Source organism: Eulemur rufifrons, chromosome 19, assembly GCF_041146395.1.
Source record: "Eulemur rufifrons isolate Redbay chromosome 19, OSU_ERuf_1, whole genome shotgun sequence".
Lineage (NCBI taxonomy): Eukaryota > Metazoa > Chordata > Mammalia > Primates > Lemuridae > Eulemur > Eulemur rufifrons.
This window is the reverse complement of record NC_091001.1, coordinates 65263899-65291806: the sequence shown is the minus strand read 5'-3', so window position 1 is coordinate 65291806 and position 27908 is coordinate 65263899. Positions and strand designations below refer to the sequence as shown.

Sequence of the window (27908 nt, the reverse complement as noted above, 5' to 3'; positions counted from 1 at the left end):
GAGACTTTATATTAGCTTCCACATCTTTTGCTGTGGAAGAAAATAATGGAAAAAAATGGTCAGGGAGGTGGGGGAAGAGGGAAAGTTCAAAAAATGAGATTAATCAGTTTAAAAATTAGGGATATTATATGTAAATTATGTTCATTCTAATTATAAAACATTGATAACTTTTCTATCACAAATTAATCCAAAATTGGAGTTTTCTATAGCAGATATAAATTTTAGAAGTATTTGGTTAGCATCTGCTACATAAATGTTAGATTAATTAAGGATATATTTATTCCAAAGTAGAATTTTAAAAGCATTTTCCTGTTTTATAAAAACTCTAAGAAGTAGAGCTTATAATTAAAAAATAAATGCAATATTTACAGTGTTCTAAGGCTATATTGTGCTTGTAAAAGACTCAGATGTTGGCTGGTCCGAAGCTAGTGAGTTACCTCAGTTGATTGTTCACAGTCAGTTACAGATTGAACTCCTTGTTCTACTACTTTCCCCCCTTCTCACTACTGCACTTGACTAGTCTAAAAAAAAAAAAAAAAAGACTCAGATGTTTATAGAACATTGCCTTTTGCATCTTGGATTGTGGCTAATTGGGTAGCCCATTTTTGTAGCTTGCCATCACTGACTATTGTTTTATACTATAAGGTGTGGATCCAGAGTTGTATGAGTTAACAACTTCTAAGCTGGAAATCTCCACCTCAAGCCTCAAAGTGACTGATGCATTTGCGAGACTCATGTCCACAGTAGAGAAGACAAGCACATCTACCAGGTAAACAGCTAGTGTTAATTGTACTGTAATTTTGAATTCCAAGTTAAAACAGCCCAAAGGGAAAAAGCACATAAGTTGGCAGTATTTCAATATATTGTATTAAAATTCACTTTGTATTTATTTATAAAAGCCAGATAGATGCCTAAGCCCAGAAAATAGTGCCAAATTATGTTTAATTATGAACTTTATTAGAGCAGAGCTATTTCATAAGAGACTGGAAAGGGCTGACAGATGCGGTTTTCTTTTTTTTTTTTCCCCGACTTTGTAGAGAATAATTCTGATTAAATATTGTGATCTGTGATCATAAAGCCATTGCAGAAATACTCCCCCTTTCTCTTCATAATTACTGAGATCATCTTTGGGAACCCAGTTTCATACTCTTAGAGTTACCCAGGCTAATCTTTGTGCTTCCAGGCTACGACTGAGTAGGAAATAGGCATCACTTTGGGAATTTTTGCTGATGTGGACCTCTGATTTGGGACGTGAAGCCTTGCTTTACCAAGCTTTCTAGGACCCCTTTCAGAGGAATGGCTTAAAGAAAAGCAGTTATTATCTCCCAGTGTTGGAACCAGAGAGGAGGAAGCCACTTGGGCAGGAAAACATTTAGATTTACATAATTAAGCACCGGTATAATCCATTGCTTTGACATGTTAACCATAAGACTCATCCAGTTCCTAACAGAAAGGTAATCGTTATAAACCAGGAAGTCACTAGTGCAAGAGCAAATACTGGCTGATTGGCATGCCAACTCTGCTGTCCCAAAGCCGTGATTCATCAGCATTTTAAAGTGGTAATATTACCTATTAGTTACCCACTTTGAGAGAAATATTATAGCTCTTTCTCCTCAATAAGTAACCAGTTAATCATGTTAATTTCAGATTTATCTTTAAAATCAATTCTTCTATAGAAAAATATCCATTTAAAGAAATACTTTTCTCCTATAAATAATTTATTTTAAATCAATTATTTTAAGGGGTGGGGGGTTGTGAAGGAGGGTGTTCAGTTGCCTTGTTCATTTTTGTTGAGACAGAGGCTCACTCTGCTGCCCTGGGTAGAGTGCAGTGGCACCACTGTAGCTCACTGCAACCTCCAACTCCTGGGCTCTAAGGGATCCTTCTGCCTCAGCTTCCTGGGTAGCTGGGACTACAGGCGCATGCTGCAACACCCAGCTGGGTGTTTTTTTTTGTTTGTTTGTTTTTTTTTCCTCTCTTTTCTTTTTGGTAGAGATGGGGTTTCTCTTTTGCGCAGGCTAGTCTCGAACTCCAGGGCTCAAGCAATCCTCCTGCCTCTGCCTCCCAGAGTGCTAGGATTATAGGCATGAGCCATCATGCTCGGCCTTTTAATGAATTTTTATCTGTCTTAAAACTTTAGCTTGAATAATCACATTGTGTTTTAAACTTTGTGTGCTTATATCATTCAACAGGTATTATCAATATTTATAATTATGAAAATCTATTCATTTTATAATTGTTAACTTTTCCCTAGAATGGATTTGTAGTGTGCACATCCTTATTGGTCCACAGATTCTGCCCATTGTTTTCATTGTCCCGTGCCATTGTAGTATGCTACCTGCCACTGCCAAAGCTGCCTATTAAATGAACCTACTTGTAAATGTAGCTGTTGTGGATTTTTTCTTGCTTTCTATTTTCTTTCCAAATAAATTGAAACTCTTCTCATACATATTTGTCATCTATTTTTTTCTACATATGTTAACTAAAAGCTAATGCATATTTGACTTTTAAAAAAAGAAAACTGATGCTTTTATTGTTTGGGCTTTCCCCTGCTATTTTTAGGACAATCCTTTCTGGGACAACCATACTGTTTCCTCACCTTTTCTCCCCTACAGTTTCACTGACCTAACCGAAGAACTGTAGTGGAGGCTTAAAGTCCCAATGTTGAGAATTCACTTTGTGCCATTAGGAGGAGCTCTAAACCACATTGTTAATTTGCCTGCTGTCCTAATTTTTTAACTCATCCTTGAAACATGCTGTGCACTAGGGAACTCTTCCAACCTCTATTGCTTTAAGAAGTTATTTTCATTTTTTCCCTTGTTCTATACTATTAGGGAATGAATTAAAACTATAATGTCTATCCTGGAGCCAATGTCATAGCTATATTAAGTTACTCTCTTGTATCTGTCCATCATCATATTTAAAACAAAATAAATGGAAAGGAGAACAAGTTGCCAACTTTGTACTTTGTTTTGGGAAATGAGTGTTATTTGAAAATGGTAAAAAGTGCAAATATCCACGAGTCTTACAATTAGTATTTAAAGTCTTAAAATACTGTGAAATGTCACAATGAGTGATTCTCAACTGTACAGAGAAAAGACAAATGGGCGCCATGTACAACTTCAGAAAGCATTTCTAATGTTTTGGTTGTTTTTAGGTTTTGTTTCATTTTTTTGTTTTGAGCAAACTGCAGAAAGTAAAGCTAAGCAAAATGTTCTTGGCTGTTAACAATATGCAAACGATAGAGTGAAATAGCCTAGCATTGTGATGGACTGTAGGGTAAGAAGGGGTTAAGAAACAGTGGTCAAGGTAGAGGAAATTTGAGGTGGAACAAACAACAATCAGTACTGTTTTCTAAATGCCTTTGAATATGTAAGGGAACTTACAGGATTCTCTTCCAATACACAGGTTGTGAAAGTGACTTCTCACTTTGAGTTTTTTAAAGAAATGCAAGTTCTTAGTTTTAAAATAGTTTCATCTTCTTGCTTACCTTTACTAATATGGAGAAAAAGTAACTTCCCAATGTAAATCAGTGGGTGGGCAGCTTGTAGTAGCCTCAGACCTCTAACTGAAGTTTATTAAAGGCCAAAGAACTAGTGCCAAAAGGAATAGAGGGTTTTTTTGGCCTTTCTATTGAGATAATTCCTGTGTCATAAAATTCACCCTTCAAGTGTACAATTCACTGGTTTTAGTATATTTACAAGATTGTACAACCATCATCACTAATTCCAGAACATTTTTATCACCACAGAGAGAAACCCTGTACCCCATTAGTAGTCACCTCCTATCCCTTCCTTTCCCTGGCAACCACTAATCTGTTTTCTGTCTCCATGCATTTGCCTATTTGGGTTATTCCATATGAATGGAATCCTACAATCCTGCAGCCTTTTGTGTCTGGCGTCTTTCACTTAGTGTTATGTTTTCAAGTTCGTCCATGTTGTAGCATGTACCAGTATTTAATTCCTTTTTTTGGCTACATAATACTTCATTTTGTGGAAATAACACATTTTGCTTATCCATTAATCGTTGCATAATTTGGGTCATTTTGACTTTTGATTAATGTTGCTATGAACATTTGTGTACAAAGTTTTTATGTGGATAAATGTTCTCAATTCTCTTGGGAGTGGAATTGCTGGGTCGTATGGTAACTCTATGTTTAACTTCTTGAGGAACTGCCAAACTTTTCCAAAGCAATGGCACCATTTTACATTCCCATCAATGATGTATGAGCATTCCAATTTTTCCATATTCTTACCAACACTTGTTATTGTCTTTTTGGTTAATAGCCATCCCAGTGGGTAGGGAAATGCAAATCAAAATGACAGTGAATTTTCCTGATAGCTAATAATCTTGAGCATCTTTTCATGTGCTTAGTGACCATTTGTATATCTTCTTTGGAGAAATGTCTATTCATATCTTTTGCCTATTGTTTAATTAGATAATTTGTCTTTTATTGCTGAGTTGTAAGATTTCTTTATTCTAGATACTAGACCTTTATCAAATATATAATTTGCAAATATTTTCTCCTATTCTGTGATTTGTCTTTTCACTTTCTTGATAGTATCCTTTGAAGCACAAAAGCTTTTAATTTTGATGAAATCTAATTTATATAGATCTATTTTTTCTTTTGTTACATGTAATTTAGGTGTCATATCTAAGAAACCATTGCCTACTTCAGGGTCACAAAGATTTATACCTAGATTTTCTTCTAAGAGTTGGATAGTTTAAACTCTTACATTAAGGTTTTGATCCATTTTGAATTAATTTTCTACATGGTATGAGGTAGGGGTCCACACTCATTCTTTTGCAGGTAGATATCCAGTTGTCCCAGCACTGTTTGTTGAAAAGACTGTTCTTTCTCCCATTGAAAGGTCTTGGCATGCTCATCAGAAACAAAAACTAACAAACAAATGTTAATTTCTGGACTCTCCATTGTATTGCATTGACAAAAAGGAAAAATCTTTCTTAGAATGTAGATCAAAATTAGGTCACTGCCTTTGTCTTTGAGAAAAGATCATGATATAACTTTTTACTTTAAATTCTCAAGTGCTTACTTATATTCTAAGAAGACTAGCTCACATCAAAGCACAATGAATACAGATAAATGCACAAACTGTAAACTATGTAAACTCATTTTTATTTTAAAATACAACTTCATATTGACCCTAGGTAGTGCCTCCGAAATAAGGCAGTTGGTAAAAACCCTAGAATAATCTTCACTGTTTTTTGGATAAAAACTCCTTCCTTGCTCTCTTTTCCCATACCTAAACTGCACTCCAAGGCAGAGGAAGTCCATTTAGGTGCAATTTTGTTATTGTTTTAAATAACCTTTTATCATTGCAGAAGCAGTAAGGTATATTGTAGAGAATTAGAAAATACAAGATTTTAAATGGAAGTATCACATTCTTACCATTCAGATCACTATAATTCATTAGCACATATTCTTTCAGATCTTTTCCTATGCAAATATACATGTATGGTTTTTTTAAAACCAAAAATGAGATTTTATAGTCCATACTGAATTGAGCCTACTCTTTTAGTCAGTGATCTCCATCCGTCAATTTCAGGAAGTTTTCATTTCATCTACTACCCAGGCTGTATTCAGATTTCTCCAACAATGTCCTTTCTCTTGGCTTTGTACAAACCAATATTCAGTCCAAGACTATATTATATGTAGCTATTAAGGCTCCTAAATACCTTTTAACCTAGCATATCTCCACCAAACCTTTTGTTTTCTGGGTTTAATAAACACTAGCTTTTTAAAACAAAGACCAGTCTAGTTGTCCTGTAGAATGTCCTAAAATGTTATAGATTTGTTTGCCTCCTTCAAGTAGTATCTACAATGTTCTCTATTTCTCTAATTTCCTGTAAACTGGAAATTATATCTAAAGGCTTGCTGAAATCAGAGTAAACATTTTAGCTAAAATATATCATAGATGTTAATATCGCATCAGAAGATCCATAACATCTGGTTGATTCCGTTAGTGAAGGTAAGACTGGCCATAGGTGAGAAGTCAGCTTTTTCCATTATACAGTTCCAGTTTTTCACTTCAAGACTAGAAAGTCATTTATCTGGTTTTACTTTGGAATGATGTAGATATCCAATTTCCCATCAAACATCCACCTAATAGTTTTGCCACCATTTAAGTGCAATTAAAAATGTAGGTTTTAATCAGAAAAAAAGTTTGGATTTCTATTTCATTCTTCTGATAAATCTTTTCTTTTTTTTTTTTTGAGACAGGGTCTCACTCTGTTGCCCGGGCTAGAGTGAGTGCCGTGGCGTCAGTCTAGCTCACAGCAACCTCAAACTCCTGGGCTTAAGCGATCCTACTGCCTCAGCCTTCCGAGTAGCTGGGACTACAGGCATGCACCACCATGCCCGGGCTAATTTTTTGTATATATATATTTTAGTTGTCCATATAATTTCTTTCTATTTTTAGTAGAGACGGGGTCTCACTCTTGCTCAGGCTGGTCTCGAACTCCTGACCTCGAGCAATCCACCCGCCTCGGCCTCCCAGAGTGCTAGGATTACAGGCGTGAGCCACCGCGCCCGGCCATCTTCTGATAAATCTTAGAACTGAATTCAGTGTTGGCTGATCTGCTGATAGGTCTAAAGCTGTTTTCCTGTTGAAGAACTTTGGTTCTAAAAGTCTGTTGGATTTTTATTCATTCTATAAAATCTTTTGATTTCAGCTTGGATTCAAAAGTGTTAACAACGGAGAAGTCTAGGCGTAATATAAAAGCCTGCATCTATCCCTCCTTTCTTGCTGCTGAGTTCCTGCTCCTCATCCCAAGGGCAAAGGAAACATTTAGGTGGAAGAATAACTTGTGTGACATCTAACAGAGTACCAACTATTCTGTACTATAAAAGAGAATTGGCTTTTTTATAGTGAACAATTTTAAATGATCTTTGGTCTAAAATTAATAATCTATATGACTGTAACTATTCCTTCAATATATTTTACACCCTGGAAAAAAATTCAGTTTGGATTGCAGTCCTGTGCTCAATTTGAGCCACATTTGAGGCTCATTTGGCATTTTCTCCAGCTCACCTGCTGAGAAAACCTGGGTCACTAGGAATTTTTCATATCTGTGCTAGGCACCAAACTACTTATTTCTCATATCAGGAGCCAATGTAATAAAATACATTTCATCTGCAATACCCATAGAATTTAGAGATTTCCTTCTCCAGAGTTCCTTCCTGCCCAACACCAGCAACCAGCCCTAGTGCTGCTGCTTTTGGACCTGTTGTCTGCATCCCAGTGGGGCTGAGAGGGGTGTTTTTGCTCTTTCTCTCCTGGAATTCCCCATTGGGGATAAAGAAAGCCTGAGGTTAAAATGACTTATAAAGCCTCCCCCCCCCAGACATATTTTGTTTTATGTTGAGGTAATTTTGGTAGTTTCACAAGGGGAAGGGGGGAAATCCAGTTGGGCGGAGTGTTATTAGGGCTTTGGCATTATATTTCTGCTTGGTAACATTTTAAAATTAAGCCTGGGTAGATGCCTCTAGCCTTAAGGCTAGGGAAGTGCATAAGGTACACAGGTGTACCTGTGAATATCTGTATTTACACTCCTAGCTTTAATAAACATACATAAATAGGCCATGTGTTGCTCTTCGTAAGAGATTTGGCATCTGGCATAGAAAGCATACTACACAGAAGTATTACAAGATTCAGGAACTAGCAAAGGAAAAAATACACAAGTCCCCACAGATTGCTGCCTACCTTGAGAGTGGCTTTTCTCCTATTTGATCTACCTCAAAGTCACATTAACACACTCCTCTTTTTTGTCAATAGGAAACCGAAAAGAGAAGAGCACTTGAGTGAAGAAGCCATCAAGGTGATCGCTAGCCTTCCTGACTTAACGTTCATGCATGCCAAGGTGTTGATGTTCCCAGCCACGTTAACACCTTCCACAAGCTCCCAAGAAAAAGCAGACTGATGACTGATGTGAATTGGACAGTTTCAATTGCTTTTCCTTTCCTCCATCCCTTCCGTACCATCAAAAGCATACCTGCTCTAATTAAAAAAAAAAAAAATCAAATTCAGCTGATGTGTTGGTAAGCCGCACTAGAAAGGTATACATAGTAATGTATATTTATTTACATACTGAAGTCCTAAATTTATATTAGAAAAATGTAAATAATCGGGGGTGAACATTTTTGAAGATTTATTCTTTTTGTGTTGCTGGGGTGTATACATTTATGTCTTTGTGAAATACACTGGTGGTGTCCTTCTTACAAAACTTTTGAAATAAAAAAAGAAAAAAACTCAAATCTCCACTGTCTGTGAAATCCCCTTCAGTCTTTTCAGATTGCATTGAATGTCCTCTTAATTTTTCATACCATATGTTGAATTACTTTTGCTATCATAAATAAGTTCCAGCACCCTTGTTTAAGTTTTTTAAATTTTGTGTGTGATGGGTTTGTTTCAGATCTGGCTTTTGTTAACATTTTTGGGCTCTTTTTTAATCTTTTCAATCTGGCATAGTGCTGTTTGACCTTTAGCAAGGTACTTCATCGATTGCTCTTTTGTTATAGGGTATGGATCATTGTCAGAACTTGATTGGAGGGGTTCAAAGAGATTGTGTCTGTTTTAAATCAGTTTGATTTGGAGAAGGACCAAATTATATGAATGTCTTACAATGAAATTTACTTGTTACTGATTTTTTTGTTTTATTGTACCACTATTTTTTGAGGATTTTGCACAGTGTAAAATGACATAATCATAGATTGCTATGGTTTAGGCTGTATATACAGTGAAAACTATGGGTTTTAAATGTTTGGGGAAATTCCTATGGAAAAAAGAGAGACATGTAGAAGAACCTCTAACAAGGTTAATGTGCATGCCCAAGGTCTTTTGAGATTTCAGTGTGTAAATTTCCTTTTAGCTTACACAAAAATAAAATAATTTAAAAGAAATTTAGCCTGGTGTCTTTGTATCTAAGGAAAAATGTAATGAGTTCGGATGTGAAGTTTTATTCAGTATTAGGAAATCATTTGGTAGGGCTTCTATTATTTTGTTGAAACCAGGAAGAATTAGAATCTGATCCAGAAGAGTTGGATCAGTACCTTTTAGTGGCTGAGCTGTCTTTATATAGAACGTGAGATCATAAAAGAAATTCCCATGATTCATTATAACGTATCTTCATCAGAATATCAGCAAGGTTAAATAGGGATTTGTAGGGAATTTCTTTCTTTCCAAGGAAATATAAGCATTAGATGAAGGTGAGCAGAAAATTTCTAAAAAGTAATTTTAAATATTAGATACCGCTTCAACAAAAATCATGACATACTTCCTAAGGAATAGGCAGGCAGCCTGACGATAGTCCACCTCCTCTACTAGGGGCTGTTCCATGGAACTCGTTTGCACCTCCATCAACAGAGGTGGGCTACTAGAACGCTTGCCTGAGTGCAATAGAAGTATGGCCCGGAGTGACCAGATGCTTATCCAGTCAATCCCCTGCCATTTTCCTAAATTTTTTTTTTTTTTTGGTCTTTTTCAGGGGAGTCTTTCCTTCAAAATAGTCACAAATTCCCAGGGCCCAGTGAACCTTTTGAACAGAAGAAGATAACTCAAAATATTCCTCAGGAGAACTTTGCATGTTTCAGTAATTGCTTAAAGGGCTGCTTCTGTAGAAAGAACATTACAACTAAATGTACCAACACTAGTTCGGAGCCTGCTTATTAGCTGTGTTGTTATGAGAAAGTTAATCAACTTCTGAGCCTGAATTATCTATAAAAATGGGAATGATCCTACCTCTGGGGGTTGATATAATATTGGATATAAGACACTGTCACATGAAGGGTCAGTAAGTGGCAGTCAGAGCATGGCATTGGTGAGCACTCCGAAGGCTCCTTGGGGCCCAGCAGATTCGGGCAGCAGTCATAGAAGAAGGGATCACTTTAAATAATAATGCAGAAATTTTATTTTAAAATGATCAAGTGGGCCCTCTTCGTGGGAGTGGCCTTGTTTTAATGACTCAGAATGGATGTTTCATCTTATAACCACTTTTAGGTAAACCAGACTTCCCTTTTGTTTGTCATATTGGTCTTTGATGTTTTAATCACAACAGGTACAGTAATATTGTATTGTCATAGGTTAAAGGCAGTGCTCCAGTACTGAGGACCAAATATTGTCAGCTTTGCACCTGACCATGTTCGAATTATTACCAGAAAGCAATAGCTGTGGCTGGTGGGAAGAACCCTGAGAATCTCCCTGGGATCTTAGCTAAGGGCAAGCCTGTCACCTGCAAGCTGGTCTTGGTTATCAACTGCTCTGGCAGCAGCTTCCCACCCACCTTTCTCAAAGTTAACCAGGAAGACCGTGCAGAGTTGGGAGGGGAAGAAACTAAAGAGTAGGAGCCCCAGTGGGCCAAATCATACACTGGTTTAACAATCAGCTTTGTGTCCTTTACACCTTAAAACCAGCTCACTCATCCCCAGAGTGTCATGCCACATGGTGGCCAAGTCCCAACAGCCATACACAACTCCCCAGTTAATCCAAGCCAGACTGGGAAGTATAGGAGAAAACTTTCCTAAGTTGAGTCACATCACTACTATTTTTATGAGTCATTTTTTTATAGAGAAACTGTTCTTCCTTCTGTGTTCTTTATTTAGAATTCATCATCTTTTCATTCCTTCATGTTTCTTGAATCAGGATTAGGCATGGCTGTGAGTAACAAAAACCCAAAATACTGCATTTCATGTAATAAGACTCATCCTTTTGTCACATTTTAACTTCACTGAAATTGGAATGTGTCATACAATTGGATGGGTTGTCTGTTTAATTGGCAGTGGTTTCTTTTTCTTAGCAATGTGTTAAATAATGCTGTCTTACAACCAATGACAGAGTTGATGAAAATGGTAATGGTGGCTTAAACAATAGAAATTTATTTCTCTCCTGTAAAACTGGTAGAAACCAGTCTAGGGCTAGGAAGAGGCCTTCATAAGGTCAGAGACAGACGTTCTTAACTGTCTTGTCATTCCAGTTTTCAACACATGTTTTCTACCTCATGGTCCAAGGTAGCTGTTAGGTTATGGCCATCAAGCCTACATTCCAGCCATTGTGGTAAGAAAGGTAAGGAAGGGATTCTCCCTCCCATTAAGGACACTTTCTAAAAGGCATATACAGTATTTCCAATTACAGTCCATTAGCCAGAACTTAGTTGCAGCGTCCTGTCTAGCTGCAAAAGACTGGGAAATACCTTTATTCTGAGTGGCCATCTAAAAGTAAGGGTTTCTAGTTTTAAGGAAGAGAGAGAGAATAGACAATGTAAAGCAACCAGAAGTCTGGGCCACACCTATTTTTCACTTCTCAGCCCATAGAAACATTTTTCATTGAGATAAAGTAATACATAGAGAAATGACTCCAGGATCATTGTCTCAGTCTGCAGTGCCTCAGACTAGATCTGTTGCCTTCCTGGTGCTTTTCCAAGAGGGAAAAGAATCTACAGAGAGCAGTGTAGGATTTACTGGGACCTTGGGGGAACAAATGCTAAGACAAATCATGGGTAGAAGCAGAGAGCAGCACCAAATTAGACTAGGAGTTGTGTTACCACAGCTCTGCCAATAACCAGCTGTAAGATCTTGGATGAATCCCTTTTCTAAGTCTCAGGTTCTTCATCCACAAAATGGGGGTGTTGGGATCTATAGAATCAAAACCTAAGGTAAGGGCTGGGCGCGGTGGCTGACGCCTGTAATCCTAGCACTCTGGGAGGCCGAGGTGGGTGGATCGTTTGAGCTCAGGAGTTCGAGACCAGCCTGAGCAAGAGCGAGACCCCATCTCTACTAAAAATAGAAAGAAATTATATGGACAGCTAAAAATATATATAGAAAAAATTAGCCGGGCATGGTGGTGCATGCCTGTAGTCCCAGCTACTTGGGAGGCTGAGACAGGAGGATCGCTTGAGCCCAGGAGTTTGGGGTTGCTGTGAGCTAGGCTGACGCCACGGCACTCACTCTAGCCTGGGCAACAGAGTGAGACTCTGTCTCAAAAAAAAAAAAAAAAAAAAAACCTAAGGTAAGAAGAAAACTTAGAGAATCATAGACTTTTTGGGCTGGAAGATAAGCTGTTCCAGTGCTTTCTAAACTACTCCCAGGAGCACTGCAGCAAGGGATGTCCCATAGTAACACATTGGACTTATATATTTAGGAAGAGCAATTGCAGAAGATTTTATTTGATAAGAAGGTTCCATTGCTACCAAAAGTTGGCAGCCAAAAACGATTCAATTCTCACAGCTGAAGAAATTGAAAATAAGGAAATTGGCTTGCACAACCTTATACATCTATAACCCGGGGCAGTTTCCCTGACTCTCGGCCTTTTTGTTCACACACTCCTGCATCTCTGCTCTGAATAGGCCGCCTTCAGCCTATGCCTGAACGTTTGCAGGGACACCATGCAGGCTCAAGACCCTGCAAGGCAGTGTCCCCCAACCCACAACGTGCACATACGTGTGCTTGGTTGGCAGCACAGACTGTTAGGACTCTGAGTGGAAACCTGGTTTCCCAAGACCTCCTACTGCTTCAAGTTATCCCCTCTCAAGCGCATGGGCTAACTCCTGTCTCTTTTCCATGAATATCTGAAGATCACTATCATGTTCCTCCTCCCACCAAGCCTCCCATGATGACATGGTTTCCAGGCCTTTCTTACACACTGCATTCTTCTCTGGACGTCATCCATTTGCCAAAGTTCCTCTTAAAATGTGCTCCCCAAACTGGACCAGATACCACCTCATCACTGCCATGGGGCTAATGTTTGTTTCAGACACTTCTTTTAATGTGGCCTAAAATTTCATTACTGTTGACAGCAACAGCGTTGCCATAGCTCATTGTGTGAACAGCCTTCCTCCCCTATCTCCCGAACTGGCATTTTTTTTTAATCATCTGGTGTCACTGAATATTTAGAACCTAAAAGCAGAGTTTTGCATTTATCCTTTTCCAACTTCGTTGTGTCAGCTTTAGACCATTGCTTCAGCCTGTCTGTCTCATCAAATCTTCATTGCACCATTTAGCATAGAGACTTCCTCGGCTTTGTCATCCACAGGTTAATAAATATCCTTCGTAATCCAAATCACCAACATAAATGTTGACCAATAAAAATCTCTGCAACCGCCTGTCCAGTGTGCCAGGAAGACCCTGGATATGGCTCCTCAACACGAAGATGCCCACGTTTCTTCATCTTGCCCACAGATCATAGGAGCAAGTGAAGCCTTGTCAAATCTAGTCACACTACACCTGTGGCATCTCCTGGGCCATCTGAGCATTTCAACAGACGATCTCCAAAACCTCATGCAGTGTGAAAATTTCTGTGACTACTGGGCACAGCGGTGCGCCTATAATCCCAGCTACTGGGACGCCAAGGCAGGAGAATCACTTGAGCCCAGGCATTTGAGACCAGCCACGGCAACACAGCGAGACCCTATCTCAGAAGAAAAAGAGAGAGAGAGAAGAAGGGAGAAAGAAGAAAAAGAAAAATTTCTGTGACTAGTTCTCCAAAAGAAGCATAAGGGTGATACAAGTAGAAGATAAAATTACACCTTCTCGGGATGGGAGATTAAATGAGGAGATTCCATATCATCACTGGCACATAGTAAGCATACAGTAAACGATTTTTTATCATCATTCATCCAGGTCAATATCCTGTCATTGAGGAGGCAGATAAAGGCCGATGGTGGGAGTGTATGGCTGTCTTCCTGACAGAAAGTCAAAAAGTTAGCCTGACCTCCAGAATATTAAAGTTGCCCTCAAGGTATCTGTTTTGTTTCAATTATCCATCATTTCAGTTATCTTTTCAGCCTGGACTATCTCTGAGGATAATATTGCATATCATTTTACATGATTTTATTTTAAATTTACCTCTTTAAAGAACTACTTTCCTTCTGTTTTCAAAAACCAGGGTTTAGGAAACAAAATAATAGCCACCTTATTTAAACCCTGAATTACCTTGTGAAGGGTGACTTGAGCTCCTTTTTCTCTCCCCCTCCGGCGGGTCTTTTGACCAGAGCTCATGCCCCTCTCCCATCTCACCGTCTCTTTCCTGAGGGTCAGTGACTAGGGTCACGACAGATCGGAAGGGTCAAGGCGTGTGAATGCGGAGACCTGGTGTCTTCTGCACCGTGTCTTTCTCAGAAAAGGGGCTGCTCTCTCTTGTCTTCAACCCAATATTTCCTCTGCAGAATCAGCTAACAAACATTCTTGATCCCGAACCTCATCCTTGCCTCTCCCCCGAGTTCCACACCACATTTCTGACGGCCCCCTGGCCATCCCCACCTAGATGTCCCGACACTCCTGAAATTAAGCACGTGCATTATTTAGTACAAATCCATGTGCCCACTGGCCTCCCATCCCCCATGCCACTGTGCCCCCTGGCCTTGGCAGGCCCTTCTCTATTTGCACACACTCCTTATTCACTGCTCCCTCCTCACACCTAATCCTACTGGTCTGGAGTCCTGTCAATCACACCTCCTAAATATCCTCTGCCTCGCTCTCCAGGCCTTCAGTGTCTCTTACACAATCATTGTAACTGCCTCCACACTGACCTTCCTCCTCCTTTCGTCCTTCCGATCTAATCTTCCACTATGCCAACAGAATGCTCTTTTCCTGATAGAAAAAAATCCTTCATGGCACCCCCTTGCCCTCTGGACAAAGTCTTAACTCCTTGGCATGTTGCCCAACACCCGGATCTGCCTCCTCTCTGCACAGGGGCTCCCACCTGGCTGGCCAACTCCTTGCTGGCTGCCAAACGCCCGCTGGGGGCTGGCCCAGCTAGTTCTCTCCCAGGAAAACCCTTTCTGATCAGCTAGCCAGTCTCATTTCCTCTAGGAGCCTGTCTGGGCCACCCACACGCGACAGAGCTGGCTCTCCAGCCTCCCAGAGTGCTTTGCAAACCTCTCCAGTCACCTAACACTCAAAATAAAACTAGTTTATGTCTATAAAGTGTGCTACTGAGGGCCACATGCTAGGCTTTACATACATTCTCTGTCTTAATCCTCAAAATGAACCTAAGAGGTATGTGAACCGTACTTATCCCTGCTTTACTGATGAGGAAACCAAAACTGGAACGTTCCATAACTTCCCCAAGGTCACGGAGCCGGGCAGCAGCAGAGTCTTGAACCCAGGTCCGGATGATCAGAGCCTGGACACCCCCCAGAGTGTCCACCTCTCAGCAGGAGAGGGCTGTTATGCCACCCATCACCTTGCTTCCAGTAACTGACTGATTTGCTCGTCTTCCTCCCCCAGACTGTGAGCTCCCGACAGCAGGGACTGTGTCTGGCTCATGTTTGTTCCCGGGGTCCCCGGGACAGTGCCTGACACACAGGCAGACTTTCATCTTGGCTGCTTCCTAAATCGTTCATGTATGAACCCCTCAGTGAAATGGACAGGGACCCTTCCAGAATCTGCGCTTTGCCTTTACCAGCAAATATTGTGTACTTCACCTTCAGCCTTATCTGAATTTTCCCCCAAAATATCATATCCTATCATCACTGACTCAATTCTTAGAGCTCTAAAGCAACCCCCCACCTCCCCAAACACCAACCCCACGGGTTTCCATTTTGCCAAATGCTATTTGTTTTTGTTGGGTTTTGCCTCAATCCTGTCTTGTGCAACCGGCTGGATACAGGGTGACCGGCTGGTGCGGCCACACCCCCGGGCGGTCCCTGTGGGACAGACTCCCAAACCTGGAATCCATCCTGACCACTCCTCCAAGGGGCCCTGAGTGGGTGATTACAGGAAATCAGTAAAGATGCCTCTGAGTCCCTGAGCAAGGCCCAAGTGTGGCTCAGATGACCACGTTCTTGGGTCCTCAGACAAAGCTTGAGCCCTCCGAAAGGGGCTATCACCAGACATCATAACAGAGTCATTGCACTCTGGTGACACCACAGGGGCACCTGAAGGCAGGCTCCTTGGGAAACCTGCCCGTCACCTCAGCTTTCAGCGTGCTGTCTGCCTCGCCCTTTCTTTCTCCCTGTCACCCAGAGCAAGACTTCGCTGTGGGCTGGAGGCGGGGCTGGCAGGGCAGGGAGTTGCTCCTACTCTGTAGCTCTGGGGCCAGACCCCCCCTCCAGCCCAAAGACCCCCCAATCCAGCAGGCTCACTGCCAGAGCAAGCCACTCCGGGCTCTCCTTTCATCACAAATTCAGGCCGCAGCTAAAAAACGAGTCCCTCGGCTGAATGGAGACATTTTACTGAAAGCAGAATTTTTGCTCTCGGGGAGACGAGAAGCAAGTGTCCTAAGGAGCGTCCAGCCCCTCGCTGCACTCTCTGGTGCTGGGAAGCGTCCGTTTGCGCGAGGTTGCAACTGGTTTCACTTTATTTTTGCCGAGTTGCCTCGGGAGCCTGAACTTTGATCTGGGTGGGAATCATTAATTCACCGGCTCAAGAGAACGGCACAGACCTCTTGTCAGAATAAAATGTTCTCCCTTGGCTCAGAGAAGAGGCCTGAACTGTTCCCATTAGCCTATTTCTCTCAGCACCCTGAGCCCTTCTCCCCCACCCTATTTAGTCACCTTTCTTGGCTACCAGTGTCCTGGCAGCGCAGTGGCTGCAACTCAGAAGGCAGGGCCGGCTGCTTCCCTTCGGCTACTATCTTGTAATTCCCTCTTAATTTACAATCTGTTTGCTGTTTCAGATGTTGGGAAAGAAAACTCCTTAGTCAGCAGCCCTCAGAAAGCCTCATTTTCAGTGAAATCTGGACACTTCTTTCCCACCCCAGGTTTTTTTTTTTTTTTTTTTTTTTTGGTCTTGTGGCTGGAAGCTAACATCTGTGAGGCAGACAGGACCACATGGGCCCTGTGTCACCAGACACCTGTTGAAAGGATGTACTCAGGGCTAGAAAGTCTGGCCAGAGCCCACCAGTGACAGCTGGTATTTACCTAATACCAGCCCCCACCGACAGGGAAATGGATGGGCGACCCTGCAGGGAGAGCGGAGCAAAGAAGAAAAGGTGATCTAGCGCAGCTGCAGATGCTTGCGGGCCCGCTGGGAGGACAAGAAAGCCAAGGGTGCTTGAAGTCATGACCAGTTTCCCGCTGAAGGGGAGTGTCTGCCACCACAGTATGTACCTCTGCCAGGCTGACCTCCCAGGCACTTCCATTAAAGGTGACACTTGTCAATCTGCCTGAGTTTTCATTGTTTTGTATGCTTCTAAAGGATTATGAAAGAAAGAGCATGAGCTATTATTCAGATAATCATTTCAACGTGCGGCTTGGTGGGGAATAGAAGACAAACCCGGAGTGTGTTTTGTGGGTGAGGCAGTTCTCGGGCCCTGGCAGCTCGAGGCTCTCCTAGGCTGCTGTCCTCAAGCATGCACCAGCCCCAGAACAAGAGGAACCCTGAGCCTTCCAGGGCCACAGAAGAGGTGGGCTGCACATTGCTCTTGGAACAGACACAGAGGAGGCAGCCAGAGTTTGAATCCTGGTACTGCCACTTCCTGGTTGTGAGACCACAGACTAGGGTGTAAAATGTGGATACGAACTAAACCAAAAAAAATACCAAAACAGCTTTCTTAGGAGAGTTAAAGAGATAATTCATTGTCTTAGTCCATTTGGGCTGCTATAACCAAATTACATTAGCACTAGTAATTTATAAACAACAGAAACATATTGCTCACAGTTCTGGAATCTGCAAAATCCGAGATCAGGGTGCCAGCAGATTCGGTGCCTGGTGAAGACGCACTCTCTGCTTCGAAGACAGTGCCTTCTCTCTGCATCCTCGTGGGGAAGAAGAGGCAAACAGGTGCCCTCAGGTCTCTTTTATAGCGGCACTAATCCCATTCATGAGGGGTCCACCCTCCTGACCTAATCACCTTCAGATGCTCCAACTCTTACTACCACCACATTGGGGATTAGGTTTCAACGTATAAATCTGGGGGGGGACACAAACATTCAGACCATGCCACTCACGTTAAACACTTAGCATGATGCTTGCAGATAGTAAGTGATCGATAAAAGCTAGGCATTATTTAGGACACCAAGTTCTTACTGAGTACCTACAATGTGTCTTGCCTAACTTGAGAGCTTTTTAGCGTATAAGGGTGTTTAAATGCAGCACCTGATTAAATGGAATAATTAGGGACCACCAAGCCAGCTGTTCATGATCAAGCGATTATGAGCAATCTACCCTTGACACGAACGATGAGGCTGCAGAAACAGGCTCCACGAGGGGGCCCTGCCAGGAGGTGTGGGAGGGGCTCAGGTTGGGGAGGTGGCCATGCTGCCAAGATTCACCAGGGAGCCCTCAGAGAGCTTTCCCAGGCACTTCCATAGAAGGTGACCCTTGACAATCTGCATACATTTTTAATTGTCTTATGTTCGGCCCATTGTTTTAAATTTTCTTGTGATGGCCTTGAAGGTGGGCGGGATGTAAATACGTAGAGAGCGGGTGCTTAGCCAGAGTCCATCCTGGGAAGTGAATCTCAACAAAAACTATCCACCATTCATCCTCTCGACGTCTATCAGGCCCCTACCACGCACTAGGTGCTGGTGCACATTCCTTTCCTGAATACACAGGAAGTGCACACCCTGGGGTTTGCCAAGCATTTGGTGTCTGGCCAAACCCAGGAAGGTGCGCTGTGTTCCTTGGGGCATCTCATTCTCCTCCTTTGAGCCATCCCAAACCTCAAATAGCTTAGGTTTTATTTACTTGTTTATTTTGCTGAAATTTTTCAGAATAAATTATGGACATCATCACATCACCCACACACACCAACATCATATCCAAAATAAAGGATTATTTTTCTATCTAACCTCAGTAGCATTATCACACCTAAGAAAGTTACCAAATAATTTCCAAATACCATTTGAAATGGAGTGTACATCTGAATTCCTCCAAGTGTCCCTAAAAAGACTTTCATAGCTTGCCTGTTCAACCCAAAGAGTCTGCTCAAGGAGTACACAGCCCATTTACTTGGTTGTGTGTTTCTTTTAATCTAGAATAGTCTTCCATCCTTTTATTTTTCATTACATTGATTTTTTTTTTTTTGAAGAGATCAGGCCAGTTGTCTTGTAGAACGTCCCACACTCTGGCTGTATCTGATTATCTCCTCCTGGCGTCATCTAGCTTGTCCGTCTGTTCCCCATACTTCCTCTAATAGTATAAAAGCCTGTAAGCGCGACAGTGTACAGCAACCTTGTCGTCCAGACGCCCAGCAGTGGGAACCAGCCCTGGGGCCATCACTCCTGCTGGCTGTCCCAACCCAACCAGGACTGGCCCCTGGTAGATGGCCCTCCTTCCTCACTGGGACCTTCCCCAGACCTCTGCTCAGCTCCCTCCCTCCCTCCTCAGGCTTCTGCTAAAAGCAGCCTCTCCTGGCCACTAGCTGAATCGTGCCCCCCAACCCTCTCTAGACTGCTGCCTGCTGTATTTTGCTTCCTAGCACATATTACCATCCAACATACATTTATTGTTTATTTTGTGTTCTCGATCTCTCCTGCCAAGACTGTAAACCTCATGAGGACAGGGACTGTTGGTGCCTTGGTTACTGCTGTGCCTAGAACAGCTTCTTGTATAAAGAAAGCACCTAATAAACCTTGAATGAATGAGTGAGTGAATGAATGAATGAAAAGGCCCCACAGCAAAGAGCCCAACTCCAAGCCCATAATTGACCCCAGGTAAACAGATACTGTTTGAGGTTCTCATCTTCCCAGAAACATGTGCTGAAACTATGCTTAATATTAAGTGGAAAAAAACCCACATCATCTGAGAACAACAATAAAGTCTCCCCCTGCAAGTTATCTGAGCTTCCAGCCCTTAGGCCTCGCCCTGCCCTTTCCACCAGACTCTGGGCAACTCCTGGGTCAGTCAACTCAGGGTGAGCCCAGGGCTGCTTGGCCATAAATACCATTTAGTCCCACCCAGCAGGTATGGCCCTGTGAATTAGCACACTTGGCTTGGAGGATGATTTCTTTTGTCTGATGTGTTTTTTTTTTTTTTTTTTTTTTTGCCATTTTCTTGTTTAGCCCTCAAATGCTGAACAGGTGCTGCAGTCAACTCCTGGCCAAGGGCTGTGGCTTGGAGTGGGCACTGAGCCTGGGGGCCCAGGAGAGGAAGTGGGGAATTCTGGGAGCCAGGGTGGAAGCTGGGGTGCCACCCGCTGATGAGTGGAGGGGGCTAGCTTGTGTTTTATTTGGGAAAAACCACCAAGTGAGATATGGCACAGGGCATCATCTAAAGCAGGGCTTCTCACCCTGGCCATCAGGGGGTCCAGGAACCCACTGAAACTGTGTGTAGTATGTTGTCAATATTTGCTTCTGATCACCTTGCTGGGGATGGGGTCTGGAGCTTTCATTGGTTTCCCAAGAGAGTCTGTGACATCCTCCCTCCAACCCAAAAAGGAGGGTAAGAACAGTACAGAGATAACACCTGGCAGCTTTGGGGATATATGAACCAATACAGTTGTGTCAAACTCTCGCTGTGCCCCCACCTCACCCAGAAGTTTAGGTTAACTGAAGAGACAAGGCCAATGCCAGATGGCAGGTCAGGGTTTTGTTTTGTTTTTGTTTTGTTATTATTTCTTTGGGTTTTTTTTTTTTCTTTTTTTTTTTTTGAGACAGGGTCTTGCTTTGTCACCCTGGCTAGAGTACAGGGGTATCATCATAGCTCACTGCAACCTTAAACTCCTGGCCTCAGGCGATCCTCCTGCCTTAGTTGCCTGAGTAGCTGGGATTACAGGCATGCATCACCAGGCCTGGCTAATTTTTCTATTTTTTGTAGAGACAGGGGTCTTGCTCTTGTTCAGGTTGGTCTCGAACACATGACCTCAGGCAATCCTCCTGCCTCAGCCTCCCAAAGTGCTAGGATTACAGGCAAGAGCCACCACTCTTGGCCAAGTTATTTCTTGAGGGCTTTCCGTACACACAGCATAATGTTAAGCCCTGTAAGAACAACAATAATAATAGCTAGCTCTTAACCTAGCACTTAGTAAGTGCCAGGCACTGTTCAAGGTGCTTTCCATGAATTAGCTCATATAATCTCCCAGCAATCCTATGAATTAGGGTATTCTCATTATTCTCGTCTCCTTGAACAGATAATAAAACTGAGGCACAAAGAGGGTAAGTAACTTACCCAAAAGCACATGGCAGATGAGATTTAAACCCAGAAGATCTGGCTCCAGGTCCCTGCGCCTATAGGACCTTTTAAGCTCTGTTATCTCATCTGAGCTTCACGACCACCAGAAGTATCTACTATTGCTATCTCCATTCTACAGGTGATAACACTGAGGTTGCACAACTTGCCCAAGATCACCCCATGCTTTACATACCACCTGCTGTGAGGGCTGAGAGCCAAAGAAGAGTCAGAGGTATCCAGAGAGGCGAGAGGTCACCCTAGGCAGGGGTGACAGGGGAGGAGTCAAGCAGGGGGCAGTGGGAATTTGGAAGGCCCCGAAGCTCAGACGTGTGCGTCTGAGGGAGAGCTCCTGGGGGCCAGAGAGCCACCAATCCTCCTTCCAGATCCCCAGCCCAGGAGAGGTGGCTTATTGTCCCAGAAGTGGAGAAGGAGCCCGGGTCTCAAGGTTGACACCCGCTCTCATTCCTTATTCTGCATCACTCACAGGGGTGGCACTTTCATTCACCAGCCGCCTGCTTACCGTTCTGTAGGAGAGGCCTCCATCTCATGGAAAGAGGGAATCTCCACAGGTGCCAGGACTCAGGCCACGTGGAGACCTGCTCATCAGGAGCCACACCCGGTGATTACAAGGGAGGTCAGGTGTGAGCAGGTACCTCAGGGAGCCCTGTTTCTAATGTTCCTAAAGATCACCGAGCAGCCTGCTTGTCCTGAGTAATAATGAAATGGCTTCAAGGCCACACGCACACTGTGGACTGCACAACTGCAGGGGACGCCTCCACAGGGTCGACAGTACAAACGGCAGCCCCGGAGCTACGGTGTGCAACCTGCACCACAACACACATGGCCTCGGATGCTTCTGTTGAACTGGTCAAATTCCCAGGTGGCCAGTCCTTCAGGGCCAGCCCTTTCTCCAACGTTCTGTGTGGTTTGCACGTTCTTCCTCCACACTGAGGTACCCTGTATTCTTGTTGAGACCCCTGGAACTGTCTGCCCACCTCCACTTCCCAGAACCCAGTAGGTGTGGAAGCCACGTGGTAAATGGAACATGGACCAGCCCCTGGGCCCCGATGATTGGTTCAGAAGTGGGCACCTGGCTCAGACTCCTCCAATCACAGCACTCTGACTTCTTGACCACAGGATTGGTCAACCTTGAACTAAAACTTTGTAGAAAACTTGCGGTGAGACTTTATGTTTTTAAGCTTAGCAGTTGTTACTGGAGAGTCCTATAGTATTCAGGGCCCAACCACATTCCTGTTCTTCCTACTAGTTATTTACCTAGATTCTTTGAGCAAAAAAAAAAAAAAAGAAAGAAAGAAAAAAGAAAAAAATTATTACTTATATTACATACACACACACACACATCCCCCTATGTCTTTAAACTACTTGGAGGGGCATTTCTGCCACTTGCAACATACAGTCTTAAATGCTTCTCTGAACCATCTGGACATTTTGTGGGAGCTTCCCTTTCTGCTGAGGGGGGAAGGGGTGGGCTGCAGAGGACACAAAGGCCTTTGGGTTAAAGTGTTGGAAGCTGCCGCCAAGCTTGCTAATTAAGAACCAGCATCTTTGAATGCACTGAGTAAATCTATAAGAAAGTGGATTTAAGTTGCAAATAATGTCATTGGCATACAGTCTTGGCAGCATATGTGTAAGGTCCCAAAGCTAAAAGCTACTAGACTTTCTGCTCAGGAGGTCCCAGCCCAATGGCAGTCACTTCCCTGGACGGGGCTTCCTGGGGTCCAGCAGCCTCAAGTGACATGGGTGCAGAGCCGAGCAAAGCTTCAGCCTCCAGTGTGAGGTACAGCCAGGGCTGTCTCCTGCCCAGCTGGATTTTCCAGTCAGGCCTGCACGTTCCTTCCTGTTCCTTCCCTCGTTCTCTGGCAAACCTATTTCTGCAACCCACACACCCAGCAAGTGAGGGGATTCCCGTGGGGGCCTTCCGTGGTATAGCGCTCAGGGCTCTGCCAGTTTGCTCTTGGGGGCCAGGACTGGGAGGCTAGGCTGGCAAAGGGGTCCTCAACGACCCCCTCCCCTGCCTCTTGTCTTCCTCTCCCCCACCCACCTCATAACCCCGGGCTGTCTTTAACCCCAGCTCTCTGTCACTTCCACCTTTAAGGTGGACAGTTGAGCTGGAAGGAGTCTCAGAGCCATCCGCATCCAACCCAGTTGCTTTACAGAAGGAGAACCTGAGGCCAGGGAGGTGCAGTGCGCCGTTAAAGGTCACCAGCTGTGAGGAGCAGCGCTGGGGACAGAACCTGTGGCCAGTGCTCTCTGAGTGTGCGGGGAGCAGGGTAGTGTGTGCACTTGAAGCCTTTTGTCTCTTGTGATCAAGGACAAGAGCCCTGTGCTCCAGTGACAGGAAGCTGGGGAAGAAGGGTTTGAGAGGCAGGGACCTAATGAACCCCGACACTCCGGAAGGAAGGGGGTGGCAGGCCTCTGCTGACGGTCCCCTCCTCGCGCCTTTGTCCTGGCGGGTGGGTTCCCAGCGCTCCCTCTGTCCCGGGGGGCACACGAGGACTGGGGACCCGACGGGGATGACCAGCTGGGTCTGCGGGCCTGTGGTGGGGTGCGGGCGGTGCCGCTGGAGCCCGGTGTGATCTGGGGGGGCTTCCGCCCCTTCCCTCTGCGAAGTCCACCCGGGCGCCTCCGAGGCGCCCTCTCCGCGCTTCGCTGTCGGCCGCTCCCCGTGGGCAGCCCGAACCGGCTGGGGCGGCTGGGCCGGGGCGTCGGAGCGCGCGGCGGCCTTGCCCTCCAGCCCCGCGCCGCCAACCGCCCCGGGCGCCCGAGCTTCCGGCCTCTGGCTGCTTCCCTGTCGTGCTCCCCAGGTCCTGCGGCCGCGCCCCGGGCACCGCGGTGCAGACCGCCCCTCCGCCTGGCGCGCCCGCCCCCGCCGCCACCCTCCATCTGGGCCCGGCGCCAGCTCCCCGGGGGCGCTGTCCCTGGCGGTCACTCCCTCTGACCTCCTGGGCCAGCGCTCTTCAAAGTGCGGTCCTGGGACCGGCAGCCACATCTCCCGGGAACGCGTTAGAAATGGAAACTCTCTAGCCACCCCAGACGCACTGGATCAGAACCTCTGCACCCAGCAAGCCGCGTTTCTGAGCCCCTCCAGGCGAGCCCACGGCAGTTGGAGAACCTCTGCTGGGGAGCCCCCCACGGCCGCCTCCAGCTCCTGGGTGGGAGAGTCGCCTGAGCTCCTTGGGGCCAGGGATCCTTTGTTCCCACAAATGGCAGGGTGTCCTGCTGAGTACTGATTGGTAAGACTGGCAGAATTGCTCCTACAGGCAGCCCTGCGGTTCTTTAATAGAAATTCTTTCCTGGATGATGACCAAGAGTGACTTGGAAATTGACACAAATTTCCTCAAAGAATTGATCCACTTAGCATCTGTTTAGATTAAACTCCAAGTTGTTTACAGTGGAACTGGAAAAGCACTCTGACTCTATTGCTGATGACCTCGAGGGGCTTGGGCTTACAGCACCTGGTGTGGCTCACATAGCCAGTGTCTGCTGGGGAACCCTGGGCCACTGCTCTACGGATGGCATTTATAGGCTGAGTGAAAATCAGTCCTGGAAGGTTTGGGATACACCTGCAAATACCGACCTATAGTTCATTAAAGGTTATTGTCATTTCATAGGAAGAGACTACTTTTCCAACCTAGAAAAATGTGGAAAGATTAAAAAGATGTGGCCAGGACTTTTTGTGTTTTTCCCAGAATATTCCTTAATATTTTTACACAATATTTACAACAAAATTTGACACATACACAACTCTGTAATGTGTCCCATCTCCTGAGGCCCAAGTCGCTGCTGTTAACCTTGTGACAGAGAAAGCTAACCTAGTGGCCCTGGTGGGTTAAGAACTATTGGAAGTCCATTTTGCAGCCAACCACTTTTGAGCCACACTGCCCTTAACCCAGGGGAATGAGAGGGGGCCCCAGAGGATGGGGCTTTCTGGCTGGTCTGTGGGTGCCCTGGGTGGGGAGGCTGGGAGAGGGCTTGATAGAGCAGGGGTCTGTTCAGGGCCAGTTGTGCTGTGTCAAGAGCCTTGGAAATACCCCTTCTCTTTGTCCCAACAGTTCCACTTTGAGAGTTTCTCTTATGGGAATAATCAGAGAGCCTTAAATGAACAACAGTATGGGATGGTTTAAAAAGAGCCCAGTCACATGAGAGCACAATCAGCAGCCACCAAAAAATCCCATTTTCAAAGAATTTCTAAGGACATGGAAAATTGCTCGTGATATGAGGTGAAAAGCAGCATAGAAAATGACATTGCCTGATGCCTACTTTATGCAAAACACATATTATTTGTCTAAGGAAAAATATATTTTTTAAAAAGGACTAGAAGGAAATTTGCCAAAATATTAACAATCATTTTCTTTGGGAGGTAGGTTCATAGGTGATATTTGTTTTCTGCTTTGTTTTTGTTTGTTTGTTTTCCATTTTTTCTAGAATGAGCATGTGTTTCTTTTGAATGAAAAAATAATAATTTAAGAACTTACAATGTTCTAAGCATTGTGCCAAACTCAAAGATGAGTAAGATATCAAGATAAGCTGAGTGTGGTGGCTCATGTCTGCAATCCTAGCACTCTGGGAGGCCAAGGCGGGAGGATCGCTTGAGGTCATGAGTTCGAGACCAGCCTGAGCAAGAGCGAGATCCTGTCTCTACTAAAAATAGAAAGAAATTAGCTGGGCAACTAAAAATAGAAAAAAATTAGCCAGGCGTGGTGGCGCCTGCCTGTTGTCCCAGCTACTTGGGAGGCTAAAGAAGGAGGATCTCTTGAGCCCAGGAGTTGGAGCTGTGAGCTAGGCTGACGCCACGGCAATTAGCCCAGGCAACAGAGTGAGACTCTGTCTCAAAAAAAAAAATAAAAAGATACAAAGACGCATTTTCTGCCCTGGGGGGACTCAAGGTCAAAGGCGATAAGAGGAAGCCAGAAAAGTCAGTGTGAGGCAGGGTGGAAGAGGGGCCAGGGTGAGGAGCAAGGGCGGTGGGGGCCCAGGAGACGTGCCTCTTGTGGGCAGGCACCTAGGAGAGGGTCAGTGTACAAGGGCTGGCCGGAAAGTGTCCAGCCATTGTGTCCATGTATCCAGGGCTGGACACTTTCTGGACAGGACTCCTTGTATATGATACAAAACTCCAGCAGTAAAGCAGGGTGTGGTCAGAGTCCCAGTTCTGCTCCCCAAGGCCCGGTGGCTTTGGGCAAGTTAGGCTGAACTGGTCCTGCTTTCCTCCTCTCTAAAAGGAGATAACAAAAGGTTTCTGTGAGCAATTAATGAGGTAATGAAGACAAAGCATGGGGTCCCTGGCACAAAGTACGTGCTCAATAAAAACTAAATTTACAGGCCGGGCGCGGTGGCTCGCACCTGTAATCCTAGCACTCTGGGAGGCCAAGGTGGGAGGATCGCTCAAGGTCAGGATTTCGAGACCAGCCTGAGCAAGAGCGAGACCCCCGTCTCTACTTAAAAACAGAAAGAAATTAGCTGGACAACTTAAAATACATAGATAAAAAAATTAGCTGGGCATGGTGGTGCATGCCTGTAGTCTCAGCTACTTGGGAGGCTGAGGCAGGAGGATCACTTGAGCCCGGGAGTTTGAGGTTGCTGTGAGCTAGGCTGACGCCATGTCACTCTAGCCCGGGCAACAGAGCAAGACTCTGTCTCAAAAAAAAAAAAAAAAGAACCTGCAAAAGATCTGTTCTTCTCCCTTTACTCTTCTGTTCCACCCTAGGGCAGGGCGAGGGCTCCTCCTGGGGGACAGGCCGGGATGAATTCAGTCAGGAAGGTCCCTAGGATCCCGCAGGCTGGCTCAGTGTCCCTTCAGGTCGGGGACTGCAGAGGTCTTGCAGAGGTCCACCGCGCCAGGCCAATCTTTTGCGTTTTAATGGCAGTGAATTCAAACAAGTTTGAGAATGTCAGAAACCCCTCCAGAGAACTAGAAGCACCACCCAGGGATCCCTCCACACCTTGGCAGGTTCTCTGCTGAAGGACTTAATTCCTTGGGCCCAAACTCCTCCTCCTCATGCAGACGTCTGAAAGGAGAGGAGCTGCCTCAGATAAAATGCTCATCTTCAGCCAGGAAGACCCAGAGAGGGCAAGAATGCTGTGTAGCTGAAGGCGGCGGCAACAGAGAGGCGAATGTTCCCTCGGACCCCAGTTCTCTCCCCTCCACTGAGAGCTCACACGACCTAAGGGGAAGGTCTCATTGCCTGAGCAAGCTCTTTTCATTTTCTTCCAATCCACCTGGCAGGGGGCCTGACCGCAGCATCTGTCTTACCCTCTTTCCTGAAACTCCGGCCTCCTCCAAGGGATTTACAGAATTGGGGAGGAGGGTGTTGTGTTGCTTCACAGTCCTGCTGCCCGCACGAAAACACTGGGTGTCAAAGAAATGAGAATAGATTCTGCAATGAAAGCATTTGGAGCCAGGCAGTGGGAGAAATTTAATTTGTAATAGTGGTTCTCAACCATGCCTGCAAGTTAGAAGCTCAAGAACGCTTAAAAAAATACTGATGCCCAGGGCCCAACAACTATTTACCCTGGGATGGGACTCTGTCTCTCTTTTCTTTCTTTCTGTCTTCTTTCTTTCTATGGATTTTTTTTAAGTCTCCCAGGTGATTCTAATATTCCAGGGCTAAGAACTACTCACCTAAAATAAGACAACTGTGTTAAAAAGAATATCCAATAGAAAATGGACAAAGGACATGAATAGGCAATTCACAAAGACAAAATAAAAATGGCTAATAGGCACATGAAAACCTGTTGACCCCAATTAATAATTAAAGAAATGCTAAATAAAACAATAATGAGATAGCATTTCATGTATCAAATTGTCAACCTTTTTTTTCCTAAT

The 27908-nt window shown here is 44.4% G+C and overlaps 1 protein-coding gene across 3 annotated transcripts in view; it reads left to right on the top strand.

Annotated features, from left to right (window-relative positions):
- Positions 1-8920, top strand: part of AFTPH (aftiphilin) — a 64510-nt gene extending 55590 nt beyond the window's left edge. For 2 of the 3 annotated variants that reach the window (XM_069495154.1, XM_069495153.1), the window contains 2 exons: positions 646-769; positions 7797-8874. In XM_069495154.1, the coding sequence (XP_069351255.1) occupies positions 646-769; positions 7797-7941 (269 nt within the window). In that variant the 3' untranslated portion in view covers positions 7942-8874. Of the gene's footprint in view, positions 1-645; positions 770-7796 lie in introns of all 3 variants that reach the window. The other variant, XR_011236222.1, reaches the window with a different exon arrangement.
- Positions 8921-27908: the final 18988 nt, after the last annotated feature.